Below are 24,800 nucleotides of genomic sequence, written 5' to 3' on the forward strand. Positions count from 1 at the left end.
ACACTTCAATCTTTCCGTTTGTCACATTAACCAAGCCCTTAGTTTTAATGATTGTGAAATACAAACCCGTCCCTGGCCAGCATTCCAGAGTATTGTCACAGTACACAGACGATACAAAATTTTTTGGGGGAAAGCATTTTTTTTATTTCACACTAGTTTACTACTTTGTTTTTGGTTTGACAATTGTTCTTTGCGTTTCGTTGGTCTCTCGCTAGCACACTATGAAAAGTTTACTATATTTCCTTTAAGCTTCCACGTGCCTTTCTTTGCCTTACTCCCACCACACACGAAGCTGCTCTAAAATAGTTTCCTCTGCATTCCAGTTTCATTTTCTAGGACGTGCTGACATGTGTCGGCCGCAATCATTCTTATCCTCTGTGCGCCATTCCTCATCTCAAGAGACACATCCTTCCTTCAGATTCCTTTTCGTGCCAATTCAAACTCATAGTGCAACACGTGCCTTTACTGACTGTGCCCACAGCAATCTTACAAAGTGGAAGCCTTTCCTATAAGAAAGTCACTCTCCATCTATTCATTTTCCTCATTTTTTTCTCTAGTTGGCATTCGGCTTCTATGGGTCTTAGTTTTGCTTCCAAATTAATTATCCCACAGAGAAGCAGCATTTTTTCAAACTAACATACAGAGCTATAGCAGAGAACTGCACAATTTAAAACAAGTTAAGTAAAAAATAGTCGAAATAAATCAAATTCATAAAAGAATGTGGAGAACAGCAATCTTCAAAGAGGAATTAGAGCTTCATTTTAGCCTCTGTTAACCCAAACCCAATGTAGTCACGAATGCTTGACTCAAACGTAAAAGCTCTGTGTCTAGACTCTCAAACATGTTTAAGAAATAGATTTTATAAGTGCTTAAAGCAATACCTAAGAGAACGGCTTTACTTTCTCACTTGCAAGGAGTGTGGAATCAGCATCACCCACTACCAAAGTCAAAAAGCTCAAAATCTATACCCCGACCAACAGTTTATTACAAATTCTCAGTGCGTGTTGTGTATAACTATATTATATTATTATAACTTGAATGCAGGTTCAACAGTTTCACGCATCCAATGACTTTGAGAACCTCATGAAACAGACACCAGTGAGAAATCTCAATTGTACGTACCTCAACGTTAACGTAAAGTCTCCATGCATCTTGGTTGATGCGTCACGCACCAGAAATGTTCCATCAGGCATGTCCCGCAATTTATCATTTACCTCTTCCCTGGAGAAAGAAGAGAGGAAGTGACTTAGCAAGAATCTTCCTGAACCTCCATACATGCATAAAAACATTAAAACTGGAGTGTACCAGTTATCGCCGCTTTATTTCAAGTAAAACAGAGCAAAAGAGACCGTAATGTAAATGTGTGACTTATCCATTCAAAGGGTTAAGTATGATGGGGATGAGAGGGAGGCGTAGCTATTGAGGAACTAAGGTTTCTTTGGCCAAATTTGAACTTCTTCAGTTTAGCAAAAAAAGTCTATACTTTACGATTTAGAAAATAGCAGGTTCTATTTAGGCCAGATAACAGTAGCAGCTGTGTGATCAGGGGAATCATGGAGTTCACAACCTTCTTTCACTGAGTGTTTATGTCCGAGTCAGACCAACACAGGCGGCCTTTAATGGGGGGGGGGGGGACACGACGAAGCACACCCTTTTAAGCCACCTGGCCTATCTGAACCCAAGTGTGCTATACATCAAACTGCCCCAGGTGGGTTTTAGTGGCTCGCAAATCACTAGGAGGCAGATGAGCCTTTTAGCTACATAAAGAAGTATTTACTGAAAAATACAGTTTCCACCCATCTATCTGCCAGCGCTTCAACTATTAATTACATCCTCAAATAAATATTCAGGGTGCACAGCGTCTACAGCACAAAAAGGCAAAGGTGAGAACTGGTTCAACTTTGACAGTTCACTTTACAATAGGTCACTACGTGGACGTGCAGCTTGCTCTGTAGTGTAAGCTGTGCCGGTGAAGGAAACTGCCTGGCATGATGCATGATGGCATTATAACAAGTTCATGTATTGTAGAACCAACATGGAGATCACTAAATGTGTATATACTTCAGGTTTTCAAACGGGTGTGGGGAGGGGACTTATAGGTACTTGCTTCAGTGAAAGGCAAGTACTTGCAAACGCAGTAAACCGACTCCGATTACCAGATCCTCTAAATGCACTAAGCCTGCTCCATTATAGGCTCAAAGGTATGCAACACTCTTGTCCAAATTAGTAATTACATAACTGGGCCATTCACAAACTATGTGCCTAGCTAGATAGAACGTCCTAAAAGGAAATCAAATATCGATTTAGGCCTATGCCGATTTGACAGTTCTCTGTTGTGAGTGCCTGTGCTTTTAAGGATATTCATGAAATACCCTGCACTGAATTGGCAAATCACGAAGAGAGCGAGGAATGAAGTTCAGTGCATACCCCTGTACTCTTACCTTGAAATGTCTCCCCAGTACCACTCTGCCTCTTGGAGAGAAGTGGGGCTGTCCTTCAGTTCATTCGTGTTTGCTGGCATCGTTGATTTAGAAGGTTTAGGAGGAAGAGCTGCAAAACAGAAACGGTATAAATCGGTCTTAATCTCTCTCAAATGTTTGTGCAAACTGCTTCTTAGCTCTGTGATGTAGCAAAGACTTAACCATGCACAAGAACCTCGCTCCCATAAAAGGCACTGCTAACTTCTCAGACGCTGAACTTTGTAACAACCAAATTTGCGGTCTATGCGTTAAGAATATACAAGTGCTAGACATATTTTTTGTTTAGGATTTACTTGTATTTTTGGCAACATGAAAATATTAAATCAGCACGAACTAAATATAATATTCTGGCTGTCCATTCTCTGCTGGCATCAGGCACTCACGGGGGTTTCCAACGTCACTGGAGTTTATATGCAGAAACTACATCCACGACTGATTTCTATACCAAAGAAAGATTACCACATGCCGATTTTCACAAAATGTTCTTGCGTACGGTAATCATGCAATCTTAGTCTCTAAATAACCTAAACTCCTTTTGCCGCTGGTAACAAAATAGACCTAGCCTATGAAGTGAAAAATGGTCATCACAGCAGCTTAAAACCAAAGACATAACAGAGTACACAACACAGCCCTGCAATTTATCTACACAAATAATCCACCTACAGATTAAAGTTAAATAATGTAATAACAGAGGAGGGTGAGGGCATCCAGCCGGACTCTACACTTCATGATATAGCTGAAGCTGCTATCAACCATCAGACACCTGTGCTCCACTTCTCACAATCGCACGGATCCCCCGATCTACAGAAGCTAGGCAGGAGGCCATGCTTTGTCCTACGTCATCATAGCCAAAAGCTGAACCGAACTCCCTCTACATACCCGGACAGCACTCCACTCCTCAACTTCTGCAAGAAGCTGAAGACCTGGATGCTCAACTAAGAGCACCTCCAAGCTTATGCTCCTGGATACCCTCACGGGTGATAAGCTGCGCCAAACAAATCTATATAACACCCTATTTGGTATCCATAATCACTTCCTGTTTAACTCGGCTTGCTCACTTATCTGTGCCAACCTCTACTTCAAATTATTGTACTATTTCTCTTAGGTTTAGCAGTAGCTCATGGGAATCACTGATATAATAAGAGTGGGTTTGACGCTTCCAAATTGTACATCAAAGTTACCATACCATTGAATATGATCTGGGCTATGAAATACAGTCTACCTAATGCTATCCTGGCATAGGAATGCCAGTGAGGAGAGGGAGGTAGTAGTGAGAATCGCCTTAAGAAACCACTCAAGTGTGACCTAGGCTTGGGAGTAAAGGGCAAGCACAGTAAAATTAGAGTTTAATAATGGATTCTGATGGAAATTGGGGTCAAGATCTACTAACATGAACAGATGGATATCGGATGGTACATGGGTTGCTATACGTGTTACTTTATAATTATTCAAAATAACCTAAAACCTTGAACAAACCAATAGTGACTAGCAAATATCTGACATGCACTCTGTTCTTACAGATACTGCACTGGGATTCAATATAAAGGAGCTACTGTGGCAGTGTCTGAAATGCTAAATTGTCACTTCAGACAGGAGACACGATGGCAGCAGGCAAGCTCTAACCAATGTGGAAACAAAGCATCTGTGCATACTATGGATCAACTGCAATCGCCAAAAAAATCAGGTTTAGACGAATAAAGGGCAAAAAAAGCAATCGTGCTATTCCCAATGCTTGCAAGCTTTTTATTGACAAAATAGTTTGTTGAGTTTGTCAAAAAAACTCATGTTTTCAAGTCTGTTTAATTGAATTAAAAAAAAATCTCTATATTACCTTTTTGGAAGACAACTTTAAGAACCATACACTAAAAGAAACAAACTTATAAGTGTGGGCATGAAAAAAGAAAAACTAGAATTTACGTATTTTGCTTTTCTTTTGAGTTTTAAATAAAAATACCATATTTAAGTATAATCTACATCTACCACAACTCAGCTTTGTAGCTTTAGGTAAAGCATTGCAAACCATTAAGACTGTAGTACTAAGTGTTCTATAAAAAAACACTTTATTAAAACTAACTTCAGTATACCGATAATTTATTTCATACATTGGAATACCTTGGTAACTAGTGTGTGCTTGCACAGAATGTAACCGTTGTAGGCATATATCCCTCAGTATAAGGTCACAACCGGGGCTTTAAGTGGGATGAAAAAAATTGGAGGGTCTCATAGGGGCGTGGCAGATGTAATTATGGGTGTGGCTTAAAACACTAAAGCATAAAATCTTTACTTAACATAGTATGCCATCCGACTGGTTTTGTGCTTCTTCTGTCATTGCCTCCAGATATACAATACAAGTGACATTAGACCTACAACAAGCCAGGACTATTTGCTTTGTCAATGGTTGTAAGCTGCATAAGATAAATAAGAACCAATTATGTTTTCATTGTATAGAATACTAAAAATGCTGCAGTTTTTGTGAGCGAGGATGTGGCCTAAGGCTAGAGCTGCCAACTTTCGAGCTGGGTAAGCAGGTTAGAGCCGGACGTCGACTCAACATCTGGCGATTCAAAAAATGAATACGCACTTGTGTAGTAACTGGCGCTCATGTAAATCACTCCAAGTTTGCGCTCTATAAAACTGAAAGGCAAGTCCCTTAGAAGTTACATAAAAAGTTTTGACCGGTGCTACTATTGCAGAGTTACTTTATTTTTTTGTTTGCCCCAAACGGAGAGTAAAAATAGAGAGCCCAATAGGGCCCTGTCTTAGCACCGGCTCTTAAGAACTGTCAGAGCACCAGCAGGACCCAGCCCACTTAAAGCCCTGGGTTACACAGACTTTGATAGGAAGCATATTGAGTGCACCAGGGAACTGCCATAGATGCACTGTAAATCCCAAATCATATGAAGACATTAATAAAAAATAAAAAAAACACAAAGGTGTCTGGAAGATGAAGGGGGATAAAAATGGTCTGAAAACGAGTACTCAACATACCAGCAGTGCACTTGTGCTTTTTTATGCAAATATCATAACAGTGCTTTAAATGGGCCCTTTCGGTCACCTAAAATGTGTCATAAGTAAATGCAATGCCCATTTAAGTGTTATTTCTTTTTTTTTTGTCTTCTTGGAATATTCTGTAATCCTAAAATCAAACAATGATGTCTTAAAGCATACTATGCCCAACAGACATTACAGAATGCTCTAATTTAAGCCAGGGACACTGCAATCAAGTGATTCTGCGGTTGCAGTAGTTTTTTTGTGCATAATTATGGATTTCCTGCATCAGTCACATATACCATCATTTGCTGCACAATTCGCAGATTTTTTAAAAAAAAGTTTCTATTGTAAACAGATTAAAAGTTATTAAAGGCGTCCCAACTGATATTTATGCGCAGTGGAAAGCCCTTTGCAAAAGGCTGACTGGTCATCTATCAACTGCGCTAGTCGGACCAATTATTGCTGTATTGTGGTCTTAAACTGGTACTAATAAAGTGAAAGATTTGCACTGCCAGTTATGTGCAACAAGCATCTGCAATGCAATAGGTTACGTATTTACTAGAGTTTGAGCTACTGGCATTGTAAATGATAATGTTTTTTTATTTATGTTTTGGTTTTTAAAACAAAAAGGCATTGTCATTTACAATGCCAACAGCTTAAACTCTGGCAGATGCGAGACCTATTGCATTCCAAATGTTTGAAGGCCTCGCAGAGTTGCCCCCCTTCTGTCTCCCATGGCCCGTGATGAGCTCCCGGTTTACGAAGGACAAACCAGTGGTCAACAAGTGCCCACAAGAGACCCTCCTGCAGTAAGAGAAACTCGTTATAGAAAATAGTGCTTATAGGCTAAAGAAAAGGTACTGTGTAACAACCTAAGTAAAAGGTCCAGTCCTCAGGGGAGGTTGCAAGTGAAGACAAGGCAGTACTACGGGGGCCTAACAAGCCTAATAACGAATCAGAAGCCAGCATTCACGGAGGACAATGAAACAAGCCAACAAACCAATGACATATGGGCGGGGCGCCGGGTCTCCAAGTACATACTACAATAGAGCATGGCTCGCAGAACAGAGCATGCTCGCCCAGGCTAGACCTACAAATGACAAAATAAAGTAATTATTTGTCGCATAAATTGCCTCTTCTAGACGCATATTAGTCAGACCTGCCGCATAATTCCAGTGGCCAAGACTTGAACTCTTAAGAGTTACAAAGCTATAGTGTAAAATGGTAATGTTTTATTAACATGTAGTTATTCGAATTATCGTGAAAGCGCGTGGGTCGCGGAGATTACTTGAAGCCGGTTTCTTACACCGCCGCCCTAAACAAAAGACAAACCATTCATTCAGACTGTATGTATGACAGTGCCGACGAGTTTCACCCTGAGCACTGGCTGACACAATGGCAAGCTGGGCTGGCGCATGCGCAGACGCAGCACCGGCTCGAGGCTTTGCTCGTTAGTAACCTCGCTAGCCCCGCCCCTCCTCCAACCTGCTCTCGGAGCCAAATCCCAAACCCAAATCAGATGTCGTTGGCAAAAGTAATCTCTGAATGGAGACAGGCAGGCAGCCAATCAGCGCGCGCCGCTTGCATGGCCTGTTCCTGACGCAGCGCGGAGAGCAGCAGGTAGCTGCGGCCCGGCCTCCTCCTGCGGGCAGAGCTGAGCGGGGAGGCGCGGTGGACCCGGCACTCCCGCCGCGGGGCCACCAGAGGCCCGGAGCCCGGACCGCTGCCTGGCTGGCGTGGGACCTCAGCGGCGCAGGGTGCCTGGAACTGTAGAACGGACCTGGGCCGAATGCCAGCGAGTCAGCTGCGATCAGCCTCCAGCAGAGTAGGGCCACCCGAGGCACTGACCCCGGCGCTCTGCCTCTGCTAGGAATAGGGCTCACACACACAACGAGGCAGAGGAGCCGGCCCTGTGTGCTGCCCTCGGCCTCTAGCGTCCGGGAGAGAGACTGGTGGCACCTCTCACCACCTCCCCTGTATGACTCTACCCGGAGACACGGACCTGCCCCCTACCTTCCATGTATGCGCACCCCCAGCCTTTACTGGTGCAGGGGCACCTCGGCCTGCTGCTTAGCCTCGGCCGATACGACCACAGAACTCACACTCAAAGCGAGGCATAGGAGCAAGCCCTTAGGATGCTGCCCTCGGCCTCTAGCGTCCGGGAGAGAGACTGGTGGCACCTCTCACCACCTCCCCTGTATGACTCTACCCGGAGACACGGACCTGCCCCCTACCTTCCATGTATGCGCACCCCCAGCCTTTACTGGTGCAGGGGCACCTCGGCCTGCTGCTTAGCCTCGGCCGATACGACCACAGAACTCACACTCAAAGCGAGGCATAGGAGCAAGCCCTTAGGATGCTGCCCTCGGCCTCTAGCGTCCGGGAGAGAGACTGGTGGCACCTCTCACCACCTCCCCTGTATGACTCTACCCGGAGACACGGACCTGCCCCCTACCTTCCATGTATGCGCACCCCCAGCCTTTACTGGTGCAGGGGCACCTCGGCCTGCTGCTTAGCCTCGGCCGATACGACCACAGAACTCACACTCAAAGCGAGGCATAGGAGCAAGCCCTTAGGATGCTGCCCTCGGCCTCTAGCGTCCGGGAGAGAGACTGGTGGCACCTCTCACCACCTCCCCTGTATGACTCTACCCGGAGACACGGACCTGCCCCCTACCTTCCATGTATGCGCACCCCCAGCCTTTACTGGTGCAGGGGCACCTCGGCCTGCTGCTTAGCCTCGGCCGATACGACCACAGAACTCACACTCAAAGCGAGGCATAGGAGCAAGCCCTTAGGATGCTGCCCTCGGCCTCTAGCGTCCGGGAGAGAGACTGGTGGCACCTCTCACCACCTCCCCTGTATGACTCTACCCGGAGACACGGACCTGCCCCCTACCTTCCATGTATGCGCACCCCCAGCCTTTACTGGTGCAGGGGCACCTCGGCCTGCTGCTTAGCCTCGGCCGATACGACCACAGAACTCACACTCAAAGCGAGGCATAGGAGCAAGCCCTTAGGATGCTGCCCTCGGCCTCTAGCGTCCGGGAGAGAGACTGGTGGCACCTCTCACCACCTCCCCTGTATGACTCTACCCGGAGACACGGACCTGCCCCCTACCTTCCATGTATGCGCACCCCCAGCCTTTACTGGTGCAGGGGCACCTCGGCCTGCTGCTTAGCCTCGGCCGATACGACCACAGAACTCACACTCAAAGCGAGGCATAGGAGCAAGCCCTTAGGATGCTGCCCTCGGCCTCTAGCGTCCGGGAGAGAGACTGGTGGCACCTCTCACCACCTCCCCTGTATGACTCTACCCGGAGACACGGACCTGCCCCCTACCTTCCATGTATGCGCACCCCCAGCCTTTACTGGTGCAGGGGCACCTCGGCCTGCTGCTTAGCCTCGGCCGATACGACCACAGAACTCACACTCAAAGCGAGGCATAGGAGCAAGCCCTTAGGATGCTGCCCTCGGCCTCTAGCGTCCGGGAGAGAGACTGGTGGCACCTCTCACCACCTCCCCTGTATGACTCTACCCGGAGACACGGACCTGCCCCCTACCTTCCATGTATGCGCACCCCCAGCCTTTACTGGTGCAGGGGCACCTCGGCCTGCTGCTTAGCCTCGGCCGATACGACCACAGAACTCACACTCAAAGCGAGGCATAGGAGCAAGCCCTTAGGATGCTGCCCTCGGCCTCTAGCGTCCGGGAGAGAGACTGGTGGCACCTCTCACCACCTCCCCTGTATGACTCTACCCGGAGACACGGACCTGCCCCCTACCTTCCATGTATGCGCACCCCCAGCCTTTACTGGTGCAGGGGCACCTCGGCCTGCTGCTTAGCCTCGGCCGATACGACCACAGAACTCACACTCAAAGCGAGGCATAGGAGCAAGCCCTTAGGATGCTGCCCTCGGCCTCTAGCGTCCGGGAGAGAGACTGGTGGCACCTCTCACCACCTCCCCTGTATGACTCTACCCGGAGACACGGACCTGCCCCCTACCTTCCATGTATGCGCACCCCCAGCCTTTACTGGTGCAGGGGCACCTCGGCCTGCTGCTTAGCCTCGGCCGATACGACCACAGAACTCACACTCAAAGCGAGGCATAGGAGCAAGCCCTTAGGATGCTGCCCTCGGCCTCTAGCGTCCGGGAGAGAGACTGGTGGCACCTCTCACCACCTCCCCTGTATGACTCTACCCGGAGACACGGACCTGCCCCCTACCTTCCATGTATGCGCACCCCCAGCCTTTACTGGTGCAGGGGCACCTCGGCCTGCTGCTCTACCACAGAACTCACACTCAAAGCGAGGCATAGGAGCAAGCCCTTAGGACGCTGCCCTCGGCCTCTACCGGCGCAGAGCTCACAGAGAGAGAGACAGGGTGTCTCCTGCCCTGGGTGCAGCCTCAGCCCCCGCTCCGCCCCAGGTCGAGGCTCCCTGGAGAGGCAAGAACTGAGGAGCACCCCTCCACTGTACCCGCTCAAAGCTCACACAGAGAGGCAGGTGCTTAGTTCGATCGCCTACCTACCATGGACATCACCTGGTGATGGACATGCTTGCAAAATTCAAACTATAAACACTGCATACTTTCTCCTGGTATAGCGAGTGATAAAATATTCTGCCGTTAAAAAAATATATTAAATATAGTCGAGAACAGACAATATGGACACAGTAAGTGCTATTACACATTACCGAGAGGGATATGCAAGTTACCGGTTTAAACTCCTTTCTCTTTACTGACTGCTTCCGGATGGGTGTTCGGAAAGGTACAGTCAGATGAACGGCGAAAAAAACTGCAACAATACGGAAGAAGACGGGCTAATAGGGGAATTGGTAGGTTTTGGGACAAGATAGTAAATCCCAAATGCAGGTATAGATGGATTACAGGCAATGGTGCAATAATGTTACTGCAATCGAATTCAAACCTAGCTCCACATGCCCCATGAGATCTGCATTTCTACTGACGTGCTATCATACATTAAGAAAGAAAATCCTCAAAATGTACATTCAGATCTGTAAATACAATAACGTACACACCAAGTCAAACACAGTGCAACATGCATTTGCATGTCTCATGACGGGCATGCATGCGTCCCTCTAATCAACCCTACTGACACATACCTTGAGATCTGGATATCCAATGTTGTAATAGCTTCTCTCCAGCACTAGTCAATCCTGCCTCCACGTGGTGGATCTTGAGATGTGGGTATCCAATGTTGTAATATCTTCTCTCCAGCACTAGGCAATCCTGCCTCAATGTGGACCTTAAGATATGGATATCCAATGTTGTAATATCTTCCCTCCAGCACTACTCAATCCTGCCTCCACGTGGACCTTGAGATGTGGGTATCCAATGTTGTAATATCTTCTCTCCAGCACTAGTCAATCCTGCCTCCACGTGGACCTTGAGATGTGGGTATCCAATGTTGTAATATCTTCTCTCCAGCACTAGGCAATCCTGCCTCAATGTGGACCTTAAGTTATGGATATCCAATGTTGTAATATCTTCCCTCCAGCACTAGTCAATCCTGCCTCCACCTAGACCTTGAGATGTGGGTATCCAATGTTGTAATAGCTTCTCTCCAGCACTAGGCAAACCTGCCTCTAAGTGGACCTTGAGATCTGGATATTAAATGTTGTAATATCTTCCCCCCAGCACTAGTCAATCCTGTCTCTACGTGGACCTTGAGATGCGGATATCCAGTGTGTAATATCTTCTCTCCAGCACTAGTCAATCCTGCCTCTATGTGGACCTTAAGATCTGGATAACCAATGTTGTAATATCTTCCCTCCAGCACTAGTCAATCCGACCTCAATGTGTTATGTTCTAGCAACTTATTAAGCGCACATCTACCTTGGGATGTCTTGGCACGGACTTGAACGGAGTATGGAAGAGAGTCTAATTGTTAAAAGCCACACATGAGATCCTTCTTGAAGGAGATCAACATGGACATAGCTCTGATGAGAGGGGGGGGGGTGGGGGTGGGGCGCTACTCCAAAGCTTAGTAGTTCCTGTAATAAAACTTCTGGGTCGCCAGTTCCCTTTACAGAATATGGGAACCATCATTAGTTTGGCCTCTAAGGAACGCAGCTGTCTGCTGGGGAACATACCACTCAAAAGAAGACTTCAACAACTCATGTGGACCTTGAAATCGAATATCCAAGGTTGTAATATCTTGCAGCACTAGTCCATCCTGCCTTCACATATAGATTTTAAACTATGTGGAATAATAATGTCTTACACCACTGTAGGCAACTTTCCTGCCTAATGTACTTTGAAATCTAGTCAAACGCCCCTTCCCCCTGTACCTTGGGATCTATATATATGTTATAGCATAGGGTCTCAAACCACTGCACGGGATTCTACTTTTCAGCATGTTTCCTGAGTTCTGCATACCAAACATGTCTTACGCCTCTAGTAAAGGCTATTGTTATATGCAACTTGAGAGCAATATTGCCAATTATGAAATCCCTTGTACCACTGCAATCAAACACACAGCTGCACGTACCATTCGATCTATAAATACGTAGACATAACAGCTTACACCACCGTAGTCACACCCACACATGTACTTTTGGATCTGTGTATCCAGAGACATCGTTTTGCACCACTGTGGTCAGCCTAGCACGTGCCTTCAGACCAGTATATCCAGTGATGTTACTTTTTACACCACTGTAGTCAAATATACCTTGTTTGTACCTTCCAGATCTGTACTTCCAATGATGGAATGCCTTACACCACTGTACTCCAATCTACTGTACACATACATTAAGAGGCACATATCCAAGGTCTTAAGCCACAATAAACAAACCTACTGCTATGCATACATTGAGGCCAGTATAGTCTGACTTGGTTTACACCTCTGATCTGTATTTTCAATAATATCTTACTTCTGCTTCCAATCACAACTATCTCATCTATCTTCAGGTCTGTATTTATTTATAAGGATGAAGGTTATACACCATTGTTATTATATCTACGTTTACAACCCTTTCTATCGGTAATGCCAATGATGTAAAATGGTAAAAAAGACTGTTCTCAATGGACGTGTGTGTGTATAGCCTTAAATGTGTTACTGTAGTGTGCATAGATATGCAACATAACCACCGAATGAACGCGAAGTGTTCATGCACTATGCTTTTACCCTACATGCCCAGTACCCTATGCAATACGGAGTCGCCCCGTCTTGCCCATCTCAATTCTCCTTGAGGTCTGCATGTTCAGTAACAAAGTCTTAAACGACTACTGGCAGACTCAGACAAACAACATACCACGTGTATCCTCAAGTCACTGTTTTCAGTGGCCTGATATCTTAAATTAGTGCCCAACATATCACCTGTACCCTCAGATCTGTATTTCTCATACTGCAAAAAGATCTTCTACGGTTTTTGCCACACCTACTTCCGCGCGCAAACTCAGATCCGTATTTCTAATGATGTAATGTCTTGCAAGCCGTAGAAAAGCACGAGTGTAATCGAGCCCATGATAATTCAGGCGGAGTAAGTAAAACGTACACGTAGGCACGATAATTCAAAGCTCTTGCATGCATTACTTTTCGAGAATGCGTTACCGGATATACAAGAACAGGGCAAGAGTATCTTAGTGCCCAGCTGGTGCCCATATACGTCACTCAGTAAATTACACTTAGTCGTCACTGTGTCCTTCGACTGATGCATGTGAACATGAAGGCGATACAAGAACTACGGCTGGGAAAGAAGGCTCAGCTTATCTGACTGCTAGAAAGATTGCACCACACAATGAGTCACCAATTCACACATTCTCCGGCACAGATTCTGATAGGGCACCCTTGTACCGGCAGACCGTGCACAAGAAGCCAGACTCGAGATAGCCCCTTTGTGCTTTGATTGATGGCACTTAATTGATTGTAAAAGCCTGTGGTAATGCTATTAGGGGCTATCAAGACGGATTTTATTAGAGCCATGCTCATCTGCTGGGCATAAAGAATGAGTGTGCAGTGTAAAAATAGATTCAGGTTGTTGGAGCCGCTATCAGCCTTCGGGCTGCTTCTACTTCGAAGTGCTGACAGGGGCTGGCGAGTAGTGACAAGAGCCAGCCAGTAGCATAAGTACATGAAAGCGCAGACAGGTAGTGTCCTGCATGCCTCTGCGAACGTGTGCTGTACAAAGCCACAATGTATCGGAGGATAACAATACTTTTTGTATTGCAGTTTTTACTCGTCAAAACTGTCCCATCGGGTAACTGTTGGGGGGCGGGCCAAGGGTATCTCAGAAGAGGCGTCTGTCTACACGCAGCACAACAGACTCTATCCCATGGTAACTATGGTAGCCCATCAAACGTTGGGGCAGATACAGCTGCAAACGTAACTCGCCTGGGTAATCTTGTATGGTTGGCGCCCTCCTCCATCACCGTCGAACGTCTCCGATTGCTAATAAAACCCACAGACCTCACACCTATGGGTATTTATTGATCTCTGCATTTTGAAACGAGTCTGTAAGAGTCGCGATAAAAGCCCATTGTCTGCTGAACGTGGATTTTCCACAACTTATTAAAGAAAGGTCTCATTATTCGCAGCGCTTAACAAAATGAGCACTCACGGGAAATCAAGTGCCTCTGAAGAAACGCTATTTTAGAGAGACACAAAGCGAGAAAAGGGCAGATCTCATTTTAGAAAGCACGATCGCTGTCAGTGGGCTTGAAATAAAGCATCTTTGTTTTAGCCCGATGTCAAGGGATCCTGCGCTCGAGGTGCTGCCCCCAGCACTCATGGGGCGGGCACGGCCTTCCAAGCACAGCCCTTCATTAAGACCCAGCCGTTACCAGGACTTTAAGATATGCACAGCATTTGGCCAATGTATACTTTCTACAGTGCAACTGCATGCAAAGCCGGGAACTGTACTGTTACCCTGGCTACTCAAGACAAATACCGAAATACTTGGGTAAATCACGCCCATTTATTTTTGTACAATGAGACTTGAAAAACTGCACAGGTCCGGTAGTTCTGAGCTGGGAGAGCCCAGTCTTTACAAAAGAACCACCATAACAATCGTATAGTATTCCAAATGATACTAATCCTATTTTAGTATTCTACTCGATAATAACAGAGCATCCTTGACCGCTTGGGAGCGCTTTGGACTGGTATATACTGAACGCTTGGCAGCGCTTTGGACTGGCATATACTGAACGTTTGGCAGCGCCTTGGCAGCGCTTTGCACTGGAATATACTGAACGCTTGGCAGCCCTTTGCACTGGCATATACTGAACGCTTGGCATCGCTTTGCACTGGCATATACAGAACGCTTGGCAGCGCTTTGCACTGAGCGAACACTTGGCAGCGCTTTGCACGTACTGAACACTTAGCAGCGCTTGCACTGTCACACACTGAAAATTTGGCAGCGCTTTGCACTGTCACACTGAAACTTGGCAGAGCTTTACACTGGCATATACTGAACGCTTGGCAGCGCTTTGCACCGACATATACTGAACGCTTGGCAGCGCTTTGCACCGACATATACTGAACGCTTGGCAGCGCTTTGCACTGGCACATACTGAAAACTTAGCAGCGCTTTGCACTGGCATACACTGAAACCTTGGCAGAGCTTTACACTGGCATATACTGAACGCTTGGTAGCGCTTTGCACTGTCACACACTGAAACCTTGGCAGCGCTTTACACTGGCATATACTGAACGCTTGGTAGCGCTTTGCACATACTGAACACTTAGCAGCGCTTTGCACCGTCACACACTGAAACCTTGGCAGCGCTTTACACTGGCATATACTGAACGCTTGGTAGCGCTTTGCACATACTGAACACTTAGCAGCGCTTTGCACCGTCACACACTGAAACCTTGGCAGTGCTTTACACTGGCATATACTGAACGCTTGGTAGCGCTTTGCACATACTGAACACTTAGCAGCGCTTTGCACTGGCATACACTGAAACCTTGGCAGCGCTTTACACTGGCATATACTGAACGCTTGGTAGCGCTTTGCACATACTGAACACTTAGCAGCGCTTTGCACCGTCACACACTGAAACCTTGGCAGTGCTTTACACTGGCATATACTGAACGCTTGGTAGCGCTTTGCACATACTGAACACTTAGCAGCGCTTTGCACCGTCACACACTGAAACCTTGGCAGTGCTTTACACTGGCATATACTGAACGCTTGGTAGCGCTTTGCACATACTGAACACTTAGCAGCGCTTTGCACTGGCATACACTGAAACCTTGGCAGCGCTTTACACTGGCATATACTGAACGCTTGGTAGCGCTTTGCACATACTGAACACTTAGCAGCGCTTTGCACCGTCACACACTGAAACCTTGGCAGCGCTTTACACTGGCATATACTGAACGCTTGGTAGCGCTTTGCACATACTGAACACTTAGCAGCGCTTTGCACTGGCATACACTGAAACCTTGGCAGCGCTTTACACTGGCATATACTGAACGCTTGGTAGCGCTTTGCACATACTGAACACTTAGCAGCGCTTTGCACCGTCACACACTGAAACCTTGGCAGCGCTTTACACTGGCATATACTGAACGCTTGGTAGCGCTTTGCACATACTGAACACTTAGCAGCGCTTTGCACCGTCACACACTGAAACCTTGGCAGCGCTTTACACTGGCATATACTGAACGCTTGGTAGCGCTTTGCACATACTGAACACTTAGCAGCGCTTTGCACTGGCATACACTGAAACCTTGGCAGCGCTTTACACTGGCATATACTGAACGCTTGGTAGCGCTTTGCACATACTGAACACTTAGCAGCGCTTTGCACCGTCACACACTGAAACCTTGGCAGCGCTTTACACTGGCATATACTGAACGCTTGGTAGCGCTTTGCACATACTGAACACTTAGCAGCGCTTTGCACCGTCACACACTGAAACCTTGGCAGCGCTTTACACTGGCATATACTGAACGCTTGGTAGCGCTTTGCACATACTGAACACTTAGCAGCGCTTTGCACTGTCACACACTGAAACCTTGGCAGCGCTTTGCACTGGCTTCTGGGGCAGCATGTAGGGCAAACCCGAAGGACGCATAAATATCTTATAATTTAGATAGACCGTAAAGACGGACCCGTTTAATATCTTATAATTTCAAGCGTCATAATGACTTGAAGGAAAAAACATCAGGAAGTGGTATTAAGTGGCAGTGAAAGTAACTCGGCCGTTCTTCTGCACAATGGATTGAATAGTAAATGTAGTCTACGTAGGAAAAGATGCCACTTCTAAAAGCTCCACGAACGTAAGCCGTATTAAATAAAGATGCATTACCACGGCTAAGTGAAAGGCATTTCCAAGTGCCAGGTCTGTAAAATGTCCAACTCTGGGGCTGAAATACTCTGAAACATCTGCCAAGTCCAGCTCTGCCTTCATACTTGGAGCATTATTACCCCTTCCTGCGCCTGCAGAGTCCACACACTGGGCGATTCAAGGAGCAGCCCCAAGCGGGCAGTGCCAACAGGAAAGGCACTGTTTGTTCACCTGCACTGGTTCCTATTTCTAGGAGGGAAGGCAGCTCTCAGCCGAGCAGGTCCTAGAATCACCAACGCATACTCAAACATCCAGAAAAGCATCTTACTTTTACTGCGTCCATGATCCAAACGATCAAAACGACCCAAGATATACCACGTGCACAATAGAAAGCGGAAACTAACTACATCAAATCTACAAACATTTCGCTAATAACAAATTGTCAAAGGTTGAAAGAGGGCTGAAAGCCGACAGTGGGTGACAATGTTCAAAAATGCACCATGATTAAATTACATAAAGTGAAATAAAAATAGTTCACTCAAACCTAATCGAAGAGAAAAAGGGGGTCACCTATTAACAGATCCCAAGCCAGGGTTCTAGGATTAAAGTGCCTCATTAAGATCTAGCCGAAAGAAGGACATCTCACCAGAGCATCTCAGCAGCCTCTCCAGTCTGCAGGGTCGGAGGATGTGAGCAGCGCTGTCAAAAGATAGAAAGGGTGCAGAGCACTTTCAAGACTCCTTCCCCCGCCCCCTTCCAGTAAGGGCACTGGACCATGTCCCAAGACTTCTAAGGCTCATCAAAGAAGGCATATATGATGGATGCTCTCATTAAATAAAGATTTCTAGCAGCCGCTCAGCTCCTCCAGCCCCATACAACGAAACAAAAAAAAAAAAGGAGCAGAACAAAAAGTTGTAAAGTGCAGCCATCAATAGCCACGCACAGAAAAAAAGTCTGGGTACACGAAGGCAGTGTCAAATCATGCGGAGGGAGTTTCTAAGAACGCATAGTGCACAGTAGAAACAGGTGGAGAGCACTGGCTGACAGCCAAGCAAGTGGGTGGCAAGGTGCAATAATACATCTTCCTTTGGGACGGGGGTATTGGAAGCAGCAGTGCTCATTAGCTTTTCATCCCAAACGGATGCGTTATTTTAATGACCACCCCTTTACGATCTTATGTTTATTCAAATATATTGGTGAGGAGAGAGCATTATTGGTAGTTAGCATTGCCAAGTTCGAAGCTATGGTTTTCATTGTAGGTGCATTCATCCATCAACTCATTCACTGCCCTGTCACTCCTAGCACTTTTCTTTTAAGGAGTCTGAGGGATCAGAAACTGCTTAGGGGGCACACTGACACTTTTCATTCATACTAGGGGACATTTGTCTTTGGCTGGGGATACGAGACTAAAAACTCAAATGTTGCTCTTAGTTACATTTGTTTGAATGGCAAGTTGAGCTTTATATATGTAGAACGAATTGCTGCCGCTATGATTTTTAACATTCTCTGGAAAAGATACCCTACCGAAGGCACAGGCATAAAAAAATAAACTACTATTCTTTTTTTTTCCCCAGGGCTAGTGGGTCTGCACAATTCTCAGCGCAGATCAGATATTTGAACCACACATTTAACAGTACAGACTATGCGTTCCAATCCGAACAGCGCAAGGGAAAGGGACTATTTTTGTATTGTCAGCATAATGGGGTAGAGAGAAATAGAATTATTGCTCAGCAGAAAGCCAGAATGCCCTTCCCGGAAAAATGTACAGGATTACGTCACATTAGGTTTAATTCCGCCGAGGGCTACTTACTGAATGTACTCTAAATTCGTAACATACAGTACAAAGTAGTGATCTAGACCGACAGGAGGTTGTCAGAAAACGGGGTCCCATTTCAGAAGAAAATTAGCAGAAAGTTATTGAACGGACGAGAGTGAATAAAGAAAAAGGTATATACAATCCCTTCATTAAGACAGTGCAGTGTGTTTATGGTCACATCAGCAGTAAAAGTTCTCACGACTGGCGGGCTACGTTTTATAGAAATCTAGATAGTGCACATTTGTCAAACAGCATGAAAGTTATCACATTTGAAAATCCACTCCCAAATGTAAAGTTAGTTGATGATCGATATATAAATAGATATAATGCATACATACACACACAAAAGCATGCAGTTCTCTAACAAGCATTGCATTTCCAGCACCCTACTGAAATCCGCCCCAATACAAAAGGACAGGGGGGGGAAGACCCGCTAGGACGTCCATGCACAAGGGCAGCAGTACTACCTGGAGGGTCCATCTCGATGTAGAAGATGAGCTCGGTGGAGTAGGGCAGCATCAGCTCCCTCCAGTCGGCGTCCTCCTGCTCCATGTTCCAGACGGTGTTGTACATCTGCCCGGCTTGCCAGCCCTGCCGCAGCCGTAGGTAGGGCAGTCCTTCCTCTGCCCGCACGACGTGTGGCATATATCTGGCCTCGGCGGCTCCTCTTGTGCTTTCAAAACGCTGCTCCGAGGACTTGGTTAACAGTCTTGGGGACGAACGGGGGAGAATCCTTGGCAAAAAATAAACTGCTTCGGACCTCCGCTTTTGTTCTTAAATTGATCTGTAACTATATATATATAATATATATGTGCTTTCTATTGCATAGCCGCTAACCAGCGACTCCACAATATGGAAATATATAACGATTAAATAATCCGACACAGAAAAGGAAGCTATCGGAGAAGATAAAAAGTCTTTCTTAAAACAAATTCTGACCTAAAAATGTAAATATTACAAAACAGTCTTGTCGTCGACGCACGGCAATGTATATATATATCTATGCATATATTTGTGTAGCTTCTTCTTGTCAGGGGGCATTCAGTCAGCTGCAGAGTAGATGCCAGCTCTACTCCCTGCTCCCTTCTCAGGCCCTCTCCTGACTAGAAGTCATTTTAAGAGGTCGATGGACTAACCGTCAAAACTCCTCGGGTTAGACCATTTTCGCAATAGGGGAGACGCGGTATCACAAAATTTTCACAAAGTCACTCCTCAGTGTTGCCACAGTCTGTGTTCGTTATTAGTCTTACTGTAAATATTGACAGTTGTTCCCCAACGATAATTTTGTTTAGAATCGTGCGGTTGGTTGCACGAAACTCACCCGCAGACCTGTACCCCCCTCCAACAAGCAGGTAGAACTTGCAAGATGGTACGTTCCACAGCGGCTTTTCCCCCGCCCCTTTATGGGGGCTCGCGCTCCGCTCGTTGGTGCGTACCAACGCACGAGCCAGCTGGAGGGGCAGGGGCGGAGGAATGAGGAGATTACTTCTTCAGTCTTTTGTCTCCGTGCAGAGTAGCTGATTGGCTATGCAGGCGGTCGAATCCAAGAGAGCCGAGGAGTACCGGCACGACGCTGATTGGCGGAAGCTGTTTCTACGGGGGACAAAGGGAAGAAAAGGAAAAAAGAAAATGGCGTATGGAGCAGGGAGGAGGAGGATGGGAAAGGGGATGGTTGAGCGAGAAAAGCATTTTTCTGACAGAAGGGGCCTCTCTTTCCCTATCTTTTTTTCGCTCGAGCTTGACAAAGCCTGTCAGTGAAAGAAAAGAGGCACAGATGCTGAAAGAGGTGATGCAACCACTCGTTGCGTTTCACAGAATAGAAAAAGACAGCCTTGCTAACTCGTGATTATAACTCGCGCTTCACGACATTTGTTAAATGTATATGCGTGATACGCCTTTTCATGCTTTTCCGTTGAGGGAGAGTTCTCAGCGTTATCGCATACTAACTTTTCCCCTTTTTAGTGGGATTCGGTTTCAACGTTTCCTTTGAAATCGGTCTGTTTTGGCAATGTATGTTAGTGGGAGATTAAAAAACTCATCGACTCAGTAACCCACGCCGTTTATGGGGCCTTTTCCTTTACATTTACATTAGATTAAAAAATACATGATCGTGTATAAAATAAAATACTGAAAGGTCAACCTTATATATTTTTTTGCACAATACTGCGGTAATCGGGCGGTCTCTGAAACCAAATTAAGGAGTACCATACGACATAAGTAAGGAGCCCTTGAAGCAGATTTAATTCTCATTTTTAACAGAACTGCAGAGCATCGTCGAGAGGAAGGGTATGTTGGCAATTTTGCTGATTATGGGTAACTTTTTTCATTTCATAATAGATGTTATAAAGCCTTACGCCATAGACTAGAAATCGCTAACGCGCACCGCACCTTAAAGGTATTTGGTGAGGTGTGCATAAAGCCGTTTAAGTTTGATGTGGTTTACGGAACGACCGGGAGAGCAGGAGGTTGGTTTGCTGTTGGTTTTAACCTTTCACGTTTGTTTCCAGCAAAATAAAGATTGAACATGCTGGTTTATAGATACGTAGCACTGTATGATTCTTTGAGCGGCATGAGTTTCGGTGCTAAAAGTAACTGAAATAAAGATTACATTTGCGGTGTAAAAATAATACTCGGCACACAACTATATAAAGTTTTGTATACTCGTGCTTCGAATCTTCATATTTACTCAGTTCACCCGCAAACAAGTGGGACTAATATATACCGTAGGGTCTTGTATTAACTGAAACAATGATGACTTGGTGAAAAGCACCATCAGCAAAAAACGCAAATTGTCTTTTAGGCTGCCTAATTTATTACTCTATCTCCTTTTCAAGCTGTGCATTAAAACGTGGATTTGCAATTTGCGTGTCATTTTGAACAAAACATAATCTATCCCAGTTTCCACTACTGAGAAGCGGTGTATTACCCCCATCATGCAGCGACACGCATGCTCTCTGCAGCTCTACATCGGATCCTTCAGCTGCACATCAAATGCCATTGTCCACCCCCGACTTGCTCTCCGCCCACTGTAGATAGCCTCTACCAATCGGAGGTTGCTCAGCTATTCTGAGTCCTGGACAGCCTAGTGCTGCTCAGACAAGTTCAGCCCTTGACGGAGGAGAATTTACCTGTCTCTTTTCTGTGTGGCGTCAAGAATCGACTGTAGACCTTTCGTGGTGTAAAGGTTGAACACAGCACGCCGTTCCTCTTGCTTAGACAAATTTCATAAGAATCCATAGCTGCCAAGTTTTTAGATTGCTTATGTATGGCATTTCTATGATTTATTGTGCCTTTGTGTGACGTTTTAGTAACTTGTGAGTGACAGTTTATTGATAGTAGAACGAAGCAGATATGCCCATATAAAATACCTTTCGAAAATTACTAACATAATGCTGCAGAGCGCCGAATGTTTAGTACTAGAAATGTGCGTCATGATTATCAATACAAACACAAGGAGATGATGAACAGAGTGGAGCGCCAAAACTTTTCAGACACTCACCCCCAGTCCCAGGATGCTCTTTTCCGATCCAGTGAAGACTTGGATTGGCAGTTCGGTCTGGACTGTTCCCATGAGGCACAGGGTCAAGACTAATTTGCATATAGCTGGGTCCGAACTGGGGTGGCGATGTGAGCTAAAGGACCATGAGGGATTCAACCCAGATCTGAAGTTTGAGTGCTCCGTCCATCATCTCCTTATGTTTGCATAATTAACCATAATCAAGCCATTTGGTTACTTTTTCAAATGCATGTAGACTCAATCGTTTTATTTTAGTTGCTGGAAATGGAAGAGTAAATGGTAGCATGTTAAAAAGCAGCAACACTCACCATATAAGGAATTGTAAATATTAATGTGTCTCAATGGAAACAGTATCTACAGAAAATTGTGCCATATCAGTATTCCTGGTATCTATGCTGAGAGCTAACTATGCCAATAAGCCAATATCTAACCAATAATGTTGAACTCGTGGTTAACATGTTTATTTAGTCTGCAATCATAGGCCCGTGGCAAGGATCATACCATGCAGCTATCACATTCTGTTAAATCAAGTCTCTGCGAGGCAGGGCTACAAATCCCCACAGACAAAATCCTATTTTATCAGAAAATGTGCCACATCAAGTCTGAGCAATTAGGTTTTTCAGACAGAAGATGTTAATGTAACCCCAAAACAGCTTGCAGGAATAAAACAATTGCATTTTTAGAAGCCACTCTCTCTATCTCTTGTTTTTAGATCTCATATCTGATCACTGTCTTCCACTGACTGGATTCCATAAACTTCAGATAAATTGTGTTCAGTGAGATAATCTGTGAGTTAAACGTGTATTCAATCAGACACAGGTCTTGCTGAAACTGAGAAAGTTGGAGCCTGTGACCATGACCTCACTTCACCGTGGTCTCTGAGCAGCAGCTGAATGCTAACACAGTCATGTTGGCTTCTGAAATAATTTACCTGGATAGAAGGTCCGAACTGGCTGTAGTAGGCACCAGGCATTTCCCCGGGGGGCTGGACGGGTAGGGGACTGGTTTTGAAGCCATGGGGTTTGAGTTTGTTACAGAGGGCCAGTTTTGCAGCGGTGCTGCAATATGGACCCCAGTAACAAAAGCGTCAGCGCTTCAAACTTGCATCCTTCCACCCCCTGTTTGGGGGGGGGGCGTGGTCAACAAAATTGCCATTGATGCATTGGGTACCCAGTCCGGCCCATCATCATCAAAGACATTTATAGAGCGCACTACCTACCCGTAGGGTCTCAAGGCGCTTGGGGGGGGGGGGGGGGGGGGGGGGGTTGGTTGGGTGCCGCTACTGCTCGAACAGCCAGGTCTTGAGCTTCTTCCTGAAGGAGAGGTGGTCTTGGGTCAGGCGCAGGTCGGCCGGGAGGGAGTTCCAAGTCTTGGCGGCCAGGTAGGAGAAGGACCTTCCTCCTGTAGTGGCTCTGCGGATGCGTGGGACGGCGGCGAGGGCGTGGCTGGCAGATCGGAGGAGGCGTTTGGGAGCGTAGAAGTTGACGCAGTTGTTGAGGTAGCTCGGGCCTTGATCGTGGAGAGCTTTGTGTGCGTGGGTAAGGAGGCGGAAGGTGATTCTCTTGTTGACCGGGAGCCAGTGCAGGTCTCTTAGGTGTCCGGAGATGTGGCTGTGTCGTGGGATGTCGAGTATGAGTCTGGCTGAGGCGTTCTGGATGCGCTGGAGTCTCTTCTGGATCTTGGCGGTGGTTCCGGCGTAGAGTGCGTTGCCGTAGTCCAGTCGGCTGGTGACGAGGGCCTGGGTGACGGTCTTCCTAGTCTCTGTGGGGATCCACCAGAAGATCTTCCGAAGCATGCGCAGGATGTTGAAGCACGACGAGGAGACGGCGTTGACTTGCCTGGTCATGGAGAGGGAGGAGTCCAGGATGAAACCCAGGTTGCGTGCGTGGTCCGTCGGTTTGGGTGCGGTGCCCAGGGCGGGGGGCCACCAGGAGTCGTCCCACGCGGAGGGCGAGGAGCCCAGGATGAGGACCTCCGTCTTATCTGAGTTCAGTTTCAGGCGGCTCGTCGTCATCCACTCGGCTACCTCTTTCATCCCTTCGTGCAGGTTGGCTCTGGCGGCGGCGGGGTCGTTGGTCAGGGAGAGGATCAGCTGGGTGTCCTCTCCCTGCTGGATAGGGTCCAGTACTGAACTTTAGTAGTGCTGCCAGCAATTATCAAAGCGAGAGGAAAGCAGCTGAAACATGCATGACAATTTGGGCACATGTAGTGATGCAGGGAAATTACGTCATTTGCATTAGTTTAACTCCCAATGCATTATACTTGACAGGCCTGAGAACGGGACGAGCAGAGGTCACAGGGCCAACTAAAAGTCAGGCTTTGATGCGTCTTCAGAAAAGAGAAACATTGAACAAGAGATCAATATGACAAGCAGGAAAGTAAGACTGTAGGTGATCTGGAAGTGAAGAGAGGCATCTCCTCCGACATGACAGGAAAATGAGACATAACAGGAAACGCCAGTAGATTCACACAATCAATTTAATGGGAATGCCTGGAGGGACTGCAGATGAGTTATCCTACAAAGAGACGAGGCATAAATAAAGAGGCATGAGTCCAAGAGATGTGACAGAAAAGCAACACAAGCCAGTGATCTAACAGAAAAACACTGAAGGCCGCAGCACTGTACAAGATGATAGTGCTCCCAAAATTCCTTTATGTATTACAAACCACCTATCAGATAATACCAGCGGAGGTGTTCAATAAGATTGATGACGTGCTAAGGACATTTCCCTGGGGCGGGAAA

The 24,800-nt window shown here is 46.4% G+C and overlaps 1 protein-coding gene across 2 annotated transcripts in view; it reads right to left on the reverse strand.

Annotated features, from left to right (window-relative positions):
• Nucleotides 1–19,652, reverse strand: part of PIK3R3 (phosphoinositide-3-kinase regulatory subunit 3) — a 34,721-nt gene extending 15,069 nt beyond the window's left edge. Inside the window, exons 1-3 of one of the 2 annotated variants that reach the window (XM_086952337.1) lie at nt 19,008–19,652; nt 2,442–2,550; nt 1,123–1,221 (exon numbers count right to left, since the gene is read on the reverse strand). In XM_086952337.1, coding sequence (XP_086808463.1) covers nt 1,123–1,221; nt 2,442–2,550; nt 19,008–19,185 — 386 coding nt within the window. In that variant the 5' untranslated portion in view covers nt 19,186–19,652. Of the gene's footprint in view, nt 1–1,122; nt 1,222–2,441; nt 2,551–17,370; nt 17,411–19,007 lie in introns of those variants that run through there. The other variant, XM_086952338.1, reaches the window with a different exon arrangement.
• Between the last annotated feature and the right edge of the window lie 5,148 nt (nt 19,653–24,800).

Source organism: Lissotriton vulgaris, chromosome 1_1 (genome assembly GCF_964263255.1).
Source record: "Lissotriton vulgaris chromosome 1_1, aLisVul1.2, whole genome shotgun sequence".
In the NCBI taxonomy this organism is placed as follows: Eukaryota; Metazoa; Chordata; class Amphibia; order Caudata; family Salamandridae; genus Lissotriton; species Lissotriton vulgaris.